We start from the raw sequence: 15,088 nt of genomic DNA on the forward strand, positions 1-15,088 counted from the left end.
GCTTTTGTCTTATTTCGAATGGTTAATAAATCAGGGTTTGAAATTATTTGCAAGCTGTATGAATCTGAATATATTTATGTATTAAAATAAATACTAAAGCTACCGAGTTTGAGCTTGTGAAGTGCAAGATATTTTTTACTATTTTTAAGTCTGGAGTTAATATTTGAGTTTATAAAAACTGGTTGGTGCTGCAAAATACGAAAAAAGTCCTATTTAGGGAACTTCTCGAAGTAGTTAGAAGGGTGAAACTAAAAAAACTTAGAGCAGTAAATTTCCTACTAGACTATGAGCTTTGTAATTTAAAATGAATTTACTTTTATAGAGTTTTAAAATTAAAAAAAAAAAAAAAAAAAAAAATTGCCTTAAAATAGTCAAACTTTAACCGTTTATATTTTTTAAAGGTTTACGAGAAAATCGTAAAAAAAATTTTTACAGAGCATTAAATTTCCTATAAAATCTATAAAAATGAATATTTTAATTTTTAATATTCTTAAATAACTAGCTGGAAGCGAGATATTAATTTTTCTATCTGATGATAAGAAAAAAATTGTCAGACGGCGCACCTTTTTGTTACAATTTGAAGAGACTTTTTTTTAGCGGTGTCTATGGTCTAATTTTTCAGAGTACCAAGCGTAAAAAAAACATACGTTTTTGCTGTTGCTGCTGCATACGTTTTTTGTTTGACCCACTCTAATAAAGCATATTTATATATAATTTTTTATTTTTACATAAATTAAAATTTTTAATTACAAAATTTTAAAATTAGAATATTTTTTATGCTTAAACTAAATAAATTCAAAATATATTTTATTGCCATAAAAATTATTTTCAAGCCAATATACATATATTATGCAATGCGGATATTGAAACTAATTCCTTAAAATTTCCATCATCAATATAAATTCGTTGTGAATCGCTTACTATGGCCCAAATAACTGTTTTTTACGGTGAAAACGAATTTTCTTAAAAGAAATGCAATTAATCCAGAACGCTTACGGCTGATTATAAAAACAGGGTAATGTTTTTGCATTAAAAGTATTTTCTCAAGACTCCGTGCAAGACAACACCACTAAAGTTGAGTTCACAGCACATTGACTACTATTTTTTCTACGAATTCCTTTATGTTTTTTATATGCAAAATGCTTTAATCAACATTTTCAGCTTGAATTTGGTCAGCAGCAATTACAGCAAGTCAATTTAAAAGCAGATAAAATACAAGAAGAAAAATATGAGTTCGTATACTTATTTACATACGACTACATAGCATATATAGGAAACGTAACATGCTTACGATTAAGCATATTTATATAAGCAATTGGGTGTACTCTAGCTGTCTAGCAGCAAGTCTGTGTCTTCATATTTGTTTTTTTTTTGTTTGTATGAATTTTGCGCTTTGCGGCTGCGCACGTACAAGATTTGTAATTGAATTCGAAAAATGTTTTGCCATGGCACTCATTCTCATCGAAGGCGATGCAAGCAGTCAAAGAACAATATTGGCGTAAAAATATTTATATGAGCGTATGTGTGTAATAATGTAAGAAATTACATATTAAATAGTTAATTTGTTTTTTTTTTTTTGTTTTTGCATGTGTATGTGTGCAGCTCATAACTGGTATGCAAAATAATCAGGTGTGCAACAAGTCAGCAGCCGGCAAACAACATGCAATTAACATGTCAGTGGCGGGCAACAACAACACAACGCTGCGCTATAAATGTAAGAAAATAGCAAAGCAATGATTGCTCTGAGTTTACAAAGCAACAGCAACAGCAACACATCATTTAAAACCGAAAATAATTGGCAGAGCAGTAATTTTAATGCCAATCACCATTGCAAACAACGCCGTTTTTTAAGTAGTTGAAGAGAAATAGTTATGTAAATACATCAGCTAGGGTGTAAGCCTTTTTTGAGTTATAAAAATTTAATTAAATATAGTCCATTGTTTGAACCATTAAACGTTTTCAATTTGTTCTAACTATAAGTAAGCAGCCATTTATTAAAAAACAGAATATATACTTTGATTTCACACACTACAGGGCCCCAACAGACCTTATTAGTTAGGTGTACTGTCACTTTCTTTCAGCGCGTTCACCGTTACGATTAGAAACATCAGCGTGTGCTCAAAATAAGCTAGCTTTGTAGTAAATTTCCAGCTTTCTCTGCGTATTTTGTGTTTGTACTATGCAATAGTTCAAAAACCTGATCGGTATGGACCTCTAAGTGCTGCTATATTTAATTAAATGATGTGCGAAGCCAGATATACTAATTATTTTTTCAAAAAAAGTTTTGACTTGTCAAAAATACAGCTGCCCTTATGTCTATATAATAATATATAACAATAACAACAAATATTTATGCAATCGAATATACAAAATTTGTATGTTTGTATGTATGCCTAACGTACAGCGGCCAAATAACGCACAAACAACCGGTTTGAATTCAGCAAGTTTGTGCCTTAAGTCTTTTGTTTTGGTAGGTGGTTTGATGGATGTTTAGGGCGGCAAAGAGGCTCATCAGCGATAATTATTGCTCACATACAATGTTATTGGTAATTGCATAACAATCGACGTTAATATTTAAACTTTACGTAAAAACAATAACAAAAACAACAGCGACAAATAAATGCGAAATAAATCAAAGGCAAAGAAATAAAGAAAGCAGACACATTATAAGTTAATCAACTCACAGGCCTTTGACTGCGTAAAGCTAGCACAAATCAGCAGCAACAACAAAAATAAGTGCGCAACAAGTGTTTTGTGGCATGCAATGCAGTCGAGCTGAAAAACAAAAACCACACAGACATAAACGAAACATTTAACTTTTTGTTGTTGCATGCCACTTTTTGTCTGCTGCCACACTCGTTGCATATATTGCACCATACATCTGTAGATGCTGCAGGTGTTGTTGCCTGTGTTGTTGAATTACGTGTTGTCTGTTGTTTTAGCGCACTTAAGCATTAGATTGTCTGTGCGTTATTTGCATGCATGTGTGTGTTTTGCCACTAGTTAGTTCTTCAGTTGCTGCTTACAACATAAACAACAACAAATACAACTTGTGATTACGAATAGCAGCATCATTCAGTTATATGCTATCGATCATTATGACACAATGGATACGCTTACCACTCGACTGAGGCGACGTTGTAAACATATTTCACATACACACATATTTGTGTACATAAATATATGCATAAATAACATATACACATATACCTTACGTGCTACTCATTTTCAAAACATTTAGCGCGTTGTTGTTGGCGTTTCTTTTTTTCTTGCACTGTAGCGTTTGAGAAAATATGCCACACACAGCCGCCAAGCGACAGAGCAGCAGCTAATTACCCAAGTGGCGTGGCAACTGCAGTGTCATGTAATATTTTCGTTTTCCTGCTTTTGACACTCAGCAAAGAGCTTCTCTTGTGTGGTTGTTCTTATGATAATCTTTCTTGAAACAAAAACATTCCGCAAGTCAGTTTAGAAATTTGAACTTTCGAATATGTTTCTTGTACATTAATTTTACTGGAAACTGATCTTCATTTTGGGTGCAGCGCGTCCAAGTTTGTGAGCATCAATCACAGTTTTCAATTATGGCTCACAGCCTTGATCTCCCAAAATTTATATATGCATGGAAAATATTGCTCATATCACTGCTTGGGCCATGCGCGCAAATTCGAAAAAAGAGCACAAATAAATAGTTGGTTGAATATATATAGTTCTCAACTTTTACAAATAATATACCCATCTAAAACCAAACTGACGTACAGTGACAGCGTACAGCTTAGCGCGCACAGAAAAAACCAACAATTGTTCCTATGCGACAACAGCCAATCGAGTAAGAATTTCAACAGTTCTGCTGGCATTCAACGTCCAGTTGGCGGTAGCAACTGTTGCTGTAATTGTTGTCGCTTTGTGAACACACTCTTCAACTGTTCGCTGCGCACAGTGCAGTTACACAAGTGGTACGTTGCTCGTTTGGTTGTTGCTATTGTAAGCGCATTTCTTAACCATCATTTAGTTGTTCCCGTAATTTTTTCGCTACATTTTTCACAAGTGTGCTTGTTTTTTGTTTCGCCCATTTCTGTTGTCAAGTCATCAACATTTGTTACGGCTGTTGTTATTGTAGCTGTCGCTGTCGCTGTCGCCGTTGCCGTTGCTGCTGTTGTTCGCCATATAGCGCTTGACCTAAACATTCGCGAACATCTGTTAATGCTATTATTATGTGGTAACTGTTGTTGTACCGATATCGGCATTTATTCAAGTGTGTGCAGCATTGAGTTGTTTGCAACTGTTTTTTTTTTGTTTTTGTTTTGCTGTGTTCGCAGGTGTTGTTGCGGTATTTAGTGGCAGTTGTGTCTTTGCTAAGGCAGTGGTAACAAGCACTTGAACAACGGTCTTTTTGTGCTACAAATGCAGTATTATGACAAGATAATAATTTTGTAGCAGCTTGCGCACGGCGTAGGTGAAAAAATTTAGTGCGATTTTATTGAAATTTCATTCAAAATCAACTGTCTCCATACTTGAGAACAGTTTTGTTAATCAATATTAGTTGGAAAAGCTATTTATTCAAATTTTCAGGCCATAAAAATATCACCGTAGCTTTTTATAAACTGTTCCCACTAATTGAGAATAGTTAGTTCTTTATATTATTTGCTGTAAAAGTGCAAACTAATGCTCAAACTTAGTATTAAGTGCATAAAATCATGAAATAATTTTTTTCGGATATAAAATAAATGCAAAAACAAAAATTATATTTTTTACTTACAGTAAAACAGCTAAAAATTTACATCGACTTGACCAATTTCTCTCAGTGTTGCAATTTTAGTACAATTTCTTGCCGCATTTCTTCATTTTTTTCATTTGCTGCTTTTTATTGTGCAACAACTACTTGCCAATATTTGTATGCAACTCTCACCGCTGTCAGCCCATATTTGTAAATCACTTAAACAACTCGCCAGCGGCAATATTGACAAGCCAGCCATCGATCGACAACAGCCAGCTTGCAAAGTGGCGAGGAGAGTGCACAGCGTACTTGTATGTATGTGCGTATGCCTTATACAGCGCTGAGCGCGCTGCAAAGCGATTTACCAATTTTGGTTAAAACGCGGCAAAAGCGCCCGTGGCAACACACCAAACAACAATCAAATACACTTAGGGCTGGGTTAGCCAGCGATAGTCGCGCTAATGGCCGCCAATTGCTACTGCTGCTGCTGCAGCTGCTGTTGTTGTCTGCATTGCAACACGTGCATAGTGTTGTGTCTAATGCCAATTGTGTTTGCTGCTGCTGCTTGTTGTTAGGCAATGTTATTGCAGACGATATTTTTTATTGCTGCTGCTGGTTTGCTTTATTTTTGCTGGTGTGGCAATAGCGCACTGGTCGCTCCTTGCTTGCGAAATTCGCGCGAATTGCTCGTACGTTTGTATAATGTACGCGCGACGCATGCGCGTGCGCACGTTTTCACCACAAATGGAGTTATCAACCAAAAGTGTCTTCATTGCACACACACGCTTAACGGCAATGCTGTTGTCTGCACATGACTTGCCACATCAATTGGCTGGCGTAATTTTCCAAAGAAAATGTTTGCACGCTTTTGTCGCTGCCGCATTGCCGTTGCCACTAATGTTGCATGCAACATGTGTTGTCTGCGCACTTATTTTGCGCGTAGTTGTCAGCGCTATTTGTGATTGCAAACCTCTCACCGCGTCCACTTTTTCGCTGCGCTACTTCAGTTGCCATTGCAGCTAATGAAGAGCGCAATATAACACATGTATATCGACAACAGCAGCAATAAATTGCACTATAGAAAATAGTGTTAGAAGAAGCAACAACACCAAAATTACATTACTATACCCATGAGGCAGCGGTACACACGTAGCGGCTGCAGTTAAGGCTTAAACACTTATTAGACATGTTTGGCTGGTCAAGTGGAAGACAAAACAAATGCACTAACAAGCCGCAGGCTGTAATGCGATACAAGGGCGCTCACTATTGTTGCTAGAAATTTTATAGACAAAATTGCAATGGTCACAACATAATGCAATTCAAGCACTGCTTGCAACATTTTCAGTGCTTTAGAATATTTTATAAACTGTTAAACTGATGAAACATTTATAAAATGCACTTATGTGTAGATGTTAATCAAGAAAACTGTTACTAAATCATTGAAATTGCAACTGTAAAGAAAATATGTTTGTTTAAGTGTTAAATTTTACTTTTTCATGCATAAAAATCAAAAAATTTACGACTTTTTAACTGTACCCAGTAAGTGGGAACAGTTTCAAGAATGTGATACAAGTTTAGTAAACAACACCAACAACAATATCAATCATTCTTAACTAATCGCAGTTTCCCAACTTGCGAAATATTAACTATTTTTCCCTTATTTATACTCATAAATTAATTGGTTTCATACTTCAAAAGAGCTCTGCCAGTTGCTATAGTTAAACACATTACGAAAATCCATTCCCACGCATTTCATCTGTCAGCGTGAACTATTTTTAAACCCGTCAATCGGTATTTTTCAGCCATTATTTGCCGCGGATGCATATAAACTATTTCCATAAAATTACTACATGCCACTTAATGTTCGAAAAGTTGAAATACCACTTCTGTATTTTCGCTTTGGTCATCATTACAATTTTTGCCTTTTGCTAGGCATGCGCGTTGTTGACATTTATTTTTACGCAGCACTCATCAATTGAGAAATTGTTGGATGCAATTAAAAAAATTACATGTACGTGCCATAACATTTACCATGACCGCGTGTTGCGAACGCCTGCGCCTGCTTACATAAATATCCGATGCGGTCGACATCCATCATGCGATTAAGTGCGCGCTTATGTGTGTGTATAAGTGGCACACTAACATTGCAGTGCGGCTAATGCCGCGTCAAACTGGAACACACGAGAATGCCACTGATAACAGCAAAAGCGTGCGCGCCTTCATAGAAAATTGACAGAATCGCCACTCGAATGCCATCACATCAGTCAGCCGCCATCTTCATCGTGCTGGCTTCGTACAACAGCTACTGCTATTACAATGCTTTCAGTTAGCTATTTTTTGGCTTACCTGTTGGTGGCAAAGTGTGCCGATACCGCTGAAAGTTCCTCATCCTGTGCTGATGACGGTGATGATGCCATCAGCGCGCGATCAAGCCAACAAACCACAGCCTACTCACCAACTACAATGCTACGCTCTGCTGATGGCAGTCAATAATTTTCGCTGCTGATCTGGTTTATACAACATTCATAAGCTTTGCGCACACACACACACACACACACACACCAATGTGTGTTTTTATAGCTTCGTTCGCTTGGCTTCTCGTTCCATGGAAGTTATAAGCAGAACTGTTTAATAACATATATCATCCGCTTACAACAAATACGAGTATTTGCAGCGGCGCTTCGTGATTGGGAGGGCAAAACTAGTGTGCCATTGGAGACTTCGCTACATACTCGCACATGCAATGTATGTGTATGTGTGTGTGCGTGTAGGTAGCTAATCGTTTATCTTTTCTTAGCGTAGATCATTGAGTGCTCGGTGTCGATTGCCAGGTCGTTGCGAAATCGCAAAACGCTAATGATACGATTTACTCGGCGTGTGATTAAGATGAGAAGACAAGATGCAAATGTGTACATATGTATATACATCTGTATGTATCTATATATTATGCACGCACAAACAGCGCTCTTCTAAATAACAAGTACTGCTTTGGCTCACGGCTTGCTTTTACTATTTTGTTTACAAATAAGCATAAAAAAAGGTGGAGTGGAATGGGAATAGAGAATAGAATAGGCAGTAACCAAACGGAAACGTTAAAAGTTATGCGAATGCCATTAAATTTAACATTTTTTATTTTCATTTGGTGATTTCTATGAAATATGCTTAATAAAAAGGTTTGATAAGAACAGTTTTCGTTTACAATTTTTTTTACTGTATTATGCGTACAGCAACATATATTACTATAGCTAAGAGATATACGAACAAAATAGAAAAATAAAAATTTTATAAATTGGGAACAGTTTCAATCACCAAAAATTGGTACAATACATCATATAAAAATGTGGAAATATTGTTTGTGTGAAACATTTTTGGTTAGTAAGCGCACGGCAATATCGAAGAATCGTTGAAAATTGGGAACAGTTTTTAGCACATCAAAACACACACAATCGCTCATAAGCATTTAATATTTTTCTTGTAGCACAATTCTGAGAGAAATTAATGAATGGGAACAGTTGTTTTAGATCACAGCTGTATGAGTGATGTTTTGAAATGCTGTTTCTGCAATTTTATTGAATATAAAGCGAACATTTAAATGATACAAATTACATATGATTGCCTAAACTAACAGCAATAAGATTCGTTTTATTTCTAGGCATGTATGTGACCCTCTGTAAGCTGATAAATATATCTAAGTTCCATAAAAACGGATTAAAAACTAGATACCCATAACCTGTCTTCCACTTCACTCTAAAAGTTGTGCATCTTTGCTTGCCTGCAATATTCATATGCCGCCCTATTCACATATTACTAGTGTATTGCTTGCAACACACGCATATTTGTCTTTTGAAATTAATCGTTGGCGCCCATTCTTTCTTTAACTCTAAACTCGAATGAACACATGTAGTCATTTAACATTGACATTGTTGCCTCAAAAGGTGCGCCTTCCAATTTAACATTCCCGACGATGTAACAAACGCTTTCCCTACAAAAGGGCAACACACAGGCTTATACATACTTGTAGCTTTAGTATTATGTACGATTCTAGCTTAACGAGTTGGTAGAGAGGCAGAAGGTAGAAAGGCGAGCGCGTCTTCTTGACGTGGTGTGGTGTGACGTGTTGTGGGGGAGACAAAAACAGATCCTTGCCAAAGCGTGTTAGCATAGCCGCCTGTAACACTATACCAACAACATATGACGCAATGTTGCAACATGTTGCAGAAGCAGAAGTAAATTGTTGCAGTACGTAATGCAAGATAACATGCAATCGCCAAAGCGACATTTGCTAGTGTTGCTTCATTTAACCAGGTGTCGACACTGATCTGTAATGACAACAACATATTTCTATGCTCATGCTCACCTCGGCAGGGTAGTGCGTTGCCGCAAACCGGCTCGATGAAGTCAAAGAAAATAAAATATATTTAGAAGCGAGTGAGGCATTTTTCTGAAGGAAGAGATGATAGCAAATAATTTCTAGTAAGTAGAGTTATGTGAGTAAAGAGTAAACATGCCTAATTTTACGACTTTCATAATCTTCTCAGAACCATAGGTTTGTTGTTGTAGCAACAGAAAATATTCCACAAGTAGTTTTCAGAAATGTTACCTTGCCGACTGCACTTGGCCGGATGAAAACCCAATTGTACTTTCCAGTCAAATACATATATTCAGCTTCGGACCCACGATCTCACATTCATATGCGAGTTGAGGAAAACCTCATAGGCGATTGCCAAACTAAAAAAGAAGATACTAGAAAAAATGTCTACGAAAACCAAAGCTATCTTCTAGCTGGCCGCTTACACTGAGATCTGACAGCGAGCCTAATATGCAACAATTCCGATGACTCATTCGAATGGCGCTTAAACGAAGACGAAAAAAACTAATTTATACACACACAACTACAAAAACATAAATAATAAATTATCATATGAAAGTGAGCGGTGGAAAGTCATTGCACATAAATTTACAAAAACAAAAATAAAAAAGAATTTAAAGATTCTTAATTAACCTGACCGAACGGCTGCAGCATCAGCCAAGGCAGCCACGCCGCACTCATTGCCACTAACTGCCGACAACAGACAAAAGCAGCAGTAAACAAACAGACAAACATATGGCAACAACAACAACAACAACAACGGTGTATGAAAAGCAACAAAAGTACTTAACGCAAAAGCTCAGCCAGGCGTTGGATGCCAGTGGCAACGGTAACTTGTCAAACAGGTGTTGCAGCCGTTACGGATGAACTGCAACAAGCATAACAACAACAAAAAATAAACAAAACAAAAAAATATCAAAAGTCGCTGGCAATGCAATAGCGCATAAAGAAATCGAATATCAACCGAATGACAACAACATTTGGACGCTTATATTACTTTGTTGCACACAGCACCACACTCATGCATTTGCCCATGCAAGCACGTTATACAATATGCAGATGTATGTATGTATGTTTGTGTGTGTGTGTGTTTAAGCATACATATGTTCTGATATATGGTAACTTTGGCTTGCAACATAGCGCGCGGTGCCGCTTACATTGAAGGTCAGCAACTTTTCAATGCAACAACAACAACACACAACAGCAGCTTTATCAATAACAACGACAGCCACAAACGCAGCAGCAGGCAGCAGCGCATACACCGACAAAAATCGTGCTGACCGTACTCGCCTCCTCACCGGCCATAACCTGGTAATCCGGCCCGTTTGTCTGGCATGCCATCGACATAGTCATCGCTGCTGCGGCTACTGTATTGTTGTTACCACCGGCTGCTGCGCGTTGCAATAAAAAAGTTTAAATTACAGCTACTTCAGGAGATAACACACACATATGTATATATGCCAAGTGTAAGTGGCAGCGTAAGGTAGTGCAAGAAGCAGCCAGCATAGAATGTGTCATGTGGCGTCTAAAATGCAAATTGTTACATATTTAATTAAGAAAAAATAATTGGCTGTAAATTTATTTTTAGCTGGACTTGCTGCAGCAGGTTTGCAATAAAATTGAGTATTTTACACTCATCTAACTTGGTAGTGGTAATAGTTTGCAAGGCGCAAAGTTAGGAAAGCATTCTAATAGTACTAAAACGTAAGCAGAAAGAAAGAAAAAAATGTCTGAATAGTTTTATAAAATGGGAACAGTTTTTTTTATATCATTTCAGTCTAATTTAAAACAGTAGAACTATTACACATTTCCTCACATGCATTTATGAAAATTTCTTATGACTTGCTTGAGCCTAGCGCGCGTTAGACGTAAGCACTTTCAATTTCCCACCAAGAGATACATTGCTTTATACTGCAATGATACACACCACTACAAGCTAGCGCCTGGATTAAGTCAATAGCTTATCGCATACCAAAGCCATGACGCAACAACGCACAACAACAAAGAAACCACAGCAGCCATAAAGCAACACCAGCGCACAGTAGCCACCAACAAACGACCTCAGAATGCCACGCAGTTACGTTGTCCCCAAAACGAAATTCCACACACAACAAAGGCAAAAGACACCGAGTCAAAAAGAGAAAAATGTGTTCAAGAATTATACAAAAATATACGTAATGAAGTTGAGAAAAGTGAAGAATGTTGTAAATTCCACATTTGCCGCATTTAAACCGGCAAGTTAAGTGTTTAACCGCTTTGGTTGCGTTAGAACTGCAACAAAATGCCGGTTGCAGCGCACGCCCACATTGCTGGCGTGCTGTCGCGTTGCAAAGGAAAACGAATGCAACGCAATTTGCGTGCAAGTAGTTGCACGTTATGTGCGCATGCGTGTGCTTGGCGCGACGAACAAAGAAATAAAAGCAGAACGGCAAGCAATAGTGCGAAAATCAAAAAGTAAAAATATGAAAATTTGTGCCTTGGCAAAACTAGGAATTTATGTGTTGAGAACAGAAGTGAGAGGGAGAGTTTGTGGCACTGCATGTGAGAAGGCAGGCATTCGGCAAGTCAAAGTAGGCAAGTCCGCAAGCCACTTGCCGCAAGGTATGTATATATATACATGCATATGGTGTAACGCAGCTCATAGACATAAATGATAAAGTATTAAAGATTATTCGCTATGCGAGCTGGCCATTAGGAACTTTTTAACAGTGAAGATATTTCATAATGAAAGGCAAAAGCTGAGTTTTTTGTCTGCAGTTGAGAATAAAATAATAATAATAAAAATTAAAACCTTACCATAAATAAACTGGGAACAGATTTTTGTGGTTCTAAAAGTTGGTTTAGGAATCAAAATAGCATTTAAAAATGTGTTTTGGTACGAGCAGTCCTACCAGTCGAAGCTAAGCACAAATTTGTAAGTGGGAACAGTTTTATGTCATAAAATATTTCCATTAAAATATCGTTTTAACTAAATTAAGCTAATATCGCTGGCGCTATATAATGCCTAATTAAGACATGTTGACTAAAATTAGCAGTAGCAGCTTATTTTAAACTGGAAACAGCTTAAGCTGTCAATGGTTTTATACAGATATGCCTGTTTATGCAAGTTATTCGTTTTTTTGAATTTATTCTGTTTGAAATTCTGTAAAAAAGGCTTGACCGATCTTTATAATATTTAAAAATAAATAAGTTGCCTCCAGTCGAACTCTTTTGAAAAAACTTATAGAAAATTTTGAAAACTTTTATTTAAAATAAAATTCCTACAGGGATGCTGAACATGCATAATATAGACCACAGCAATAAATACAGACACGGTTACGGACAATTCACTTTGAAGTTGGCAACCTTTGAAAGAATGCGGACTTGCCAGTTCAACACAGCAATAAAACTAACTCAAGCAACCTGTGGAAAAAGGAAATATACAAATAGTGCAACCACATGTACACATATATATAGATGCTTGTATTTGTTGTATTTGTGCCTAGATAATGAATATGAGAAATAAATAAACGGAAAACAGAAAGGGAATGCCAACAGCCACAAATAGGTGTGAAAAATCTGCTCATACCTATGTGTGTATGTGTGTGGGTGTGCAGCAGTAACTGCGCCAACAGCATGGCATGGAATAAATTCATAATGATTTGTGTTGCCACAAGTTTTTTTTTCTACCATTTTGTTTACATTCAGAAAAATAAAATAATAAAATGTTAAAGCGCTCCAAAATGCAGTCAGGACTAGCAGAGGCGGTTTAGATAGATATGTTGTGGTGGCAGCGGGGTGTAGCAGTGAGCTCGTATAATTTGTGGCATATGTTGCATGCTTACGTCGCTGTCGCGGCAGTGCAACTATATAAAATAGGAGTTGCATTCCAAGCAGCTGCCGGCAAGTAAACGCTTGTTACGGCAGCAGCAGCAACAGCAACAGCAACAGCAGCATAGAAAAATTATTGCACGTGCTCGTGTTGTAGCTGCAGAGCTAAGCGCTATGCGGTGCACTGGCGCTTGCGGCATGCAACAAGTAGAAAACAAAATGCGCATTGTAGTCTGAGAATGAAAATTAAAGCGCAAAATTCTTACCACAATTGTGTGGCATGCCGGGCTGTTGCACGATCCAATGCGGTTTGCGGCTGGCGGTCTGACCATTACCGCCGAATTGCGGTGCCAAGCAATCGACCTAATAATGAAAAAAGGTGGGCTTTAAACAGCTTAGTGCCGGTGGCAGCCGCAGCAGCAGCCAGGGATTGCAGTTTGAGGTCGTTCAATGACTCTGCGCGCCGCTTGCTCGCCTGTTTGCATGTGCAACATTTTTTCTCATGAGAATTTCGTTTTCAGTTTTTACTTTTTTTGCGCCATAAAAAAAAGGTGAGAGTGTTTATTTGCGTGCTGTGAAAATGCAGCTAAAGGAAGTAAACTGTTCTCAGGCATGACGGCACAGTTTTGCGGTTGAGGAATTTCGTAGTTTAGGAAACAAATTTGAAGTTATGCGAAGCGTGTTAAAAGCAGACAGTTCTGAAAGAAAATTACGAGTTCATTCATGAAAAAATAAATAAAATTACAGGAAGCTTAGTTGAAGTTGTTTAGAAGCGCGTTTAGAAGCTGGGGTAGAGTACAAGCCTGGCTTGAGCTTATAGTAAAGTCTTTACAATCAACTCTGTTCTCACTAATTTTCAAAATATGCCGTTAGTGATATTTAGTTAACTAACCTATGTATACTTACTAACTTCTAATAATTTTCATGCCCGATTCTTTTTGATTTTTCAGTGTTTGAAAGATAATAACAAAAAACGCTAACAATTCCAACGAACATTCTACTGAAGCATTGCTCTAATCACTTGCGCCGTTCGGCAGTCTAAATTATGCGCCTCTTCAAGACACGCAAGTCCATCGACACATTTGGCAGCGCTAACACCAACACTACCAGCATTCATACATCATATCAGCAGCATTATAATAACGGCACACAAAGCGCCACACCCACACCGATCGCCACAACATGCGCCGTCAAATTCAGCAAAACCATCGCCGGCAGCACATCCATTTCATCCTCACTACCCGATCTGCATGATTCGCCCGTTATGATACTAAGCTGTACCAATCTGAGCGCTAGCCATACGCCCACACCGCGCACACCCACCAGCGTCAGCGTGCTTAGTGCCAGTAATAGTGGCGCCTCCATACAAACGCATTCACCGGCCGCAGGTGGTGGCGCGGGTGGCAGCTACACACACAACTACAGCAGTCTCAATAGCAGCGGACGTCAAACACCGTCAGCGCTGTCGGTGGCTTCATTAAATGATGCTGCGCTGCAGCGATTGCATCACCATCATCAACAGCAGCAACAACAGCAACACCATAGCACCACACACTTATTTCAAAATGGCAGTGGTGGCGTTGCTGTTAGCGGCGGTGGAGGTGGAGGCGGCAGCAAGTGCAAAAGTAACACTTTGTTGGTGAATTATGGTGGCAGCAGCAATAATATTGCGACAGCGCAACATTATTACCAAAAACTCGGACAGCAGACTTTGGGGCAACAACGTAACAGCTCGTCATCGAGTAGCTGCATCTACGAGAAAAGCCGAAATGCGAGTTGCCACAATATTTCATTGATGCCAAATGGCGACAAGGGTGGTGGTAGCGGTGGCGGCGCTGGTAGCGGCGGTGTCACACCAATGAAAAGTTGCAATGGTTCAACAATATCGCTGTTGGCGTCAAACGGTAAGTGTTGTCATAAAAAAAAATAATTTTAAATATGCCACGCGAGTATATACATACATAAATACAGTCACGCCTGAGTAAGAGAGAACTGGGTAAGCGAGACAACTCTATATGTGAGAATAATTCTCAGGTCCCGAACCTTGACCTCTCAAAAACCTCTAAGAGTGAGAAACAAAAACCTTCATAAGTGACAGTCGTTTTTCTCACTCTGACCTCTATAACTGAGGGCCACTTTTGTATTTACCTCTGTAAGCGAGAAAAAAATCATGGTCTCTTGAACTCTCTCTCAAA

At 38.1% G+C, this 15,088-nt stretch overlaps 1 protein-coding gene across 3 annotated transcripts in view; it reads left to right on the forward strand.

Moving 5' to 3' along the window:
• a (arc) overlaps positions 1 to 15,088 on the forward strand; it is a 73,359-nt gene that overhangs the window by 43,539 nt on the left and 14,732 nt on the right. For all 3 annotated transcript variants that reach the window (XM_036374544.2, XM_070107902.1, XM_070107901.1), the window contains exon 2: positions 13,844 to 14,797. In XM_036374544.2, the coding sequence (XP_036230437.2) occupies positions 13,939 to 14,797 (859 nt within the window). In that variant the 5' untranslated portion in view covers positions 13,844 to 13,938. The remainder of the gene's footprint in view (positions 1 to 13,843; positions 14,798 to 15,088) is intronic.

Source organism: Bactrocera oleae, chromosome 4 (assembly GCF_042242935.1).
Source record: "Bactrocera oleae isolate idBacOlea1 chromosome 4, idBacOlea1, whole genome shotgun sequence".
Taxonomy (NCBI): Eukaryota; Metazoa; Arthropoda; class Insecta; order Diptera; family Tephritidae; genus Bactrocera; species Bactrocera oleae.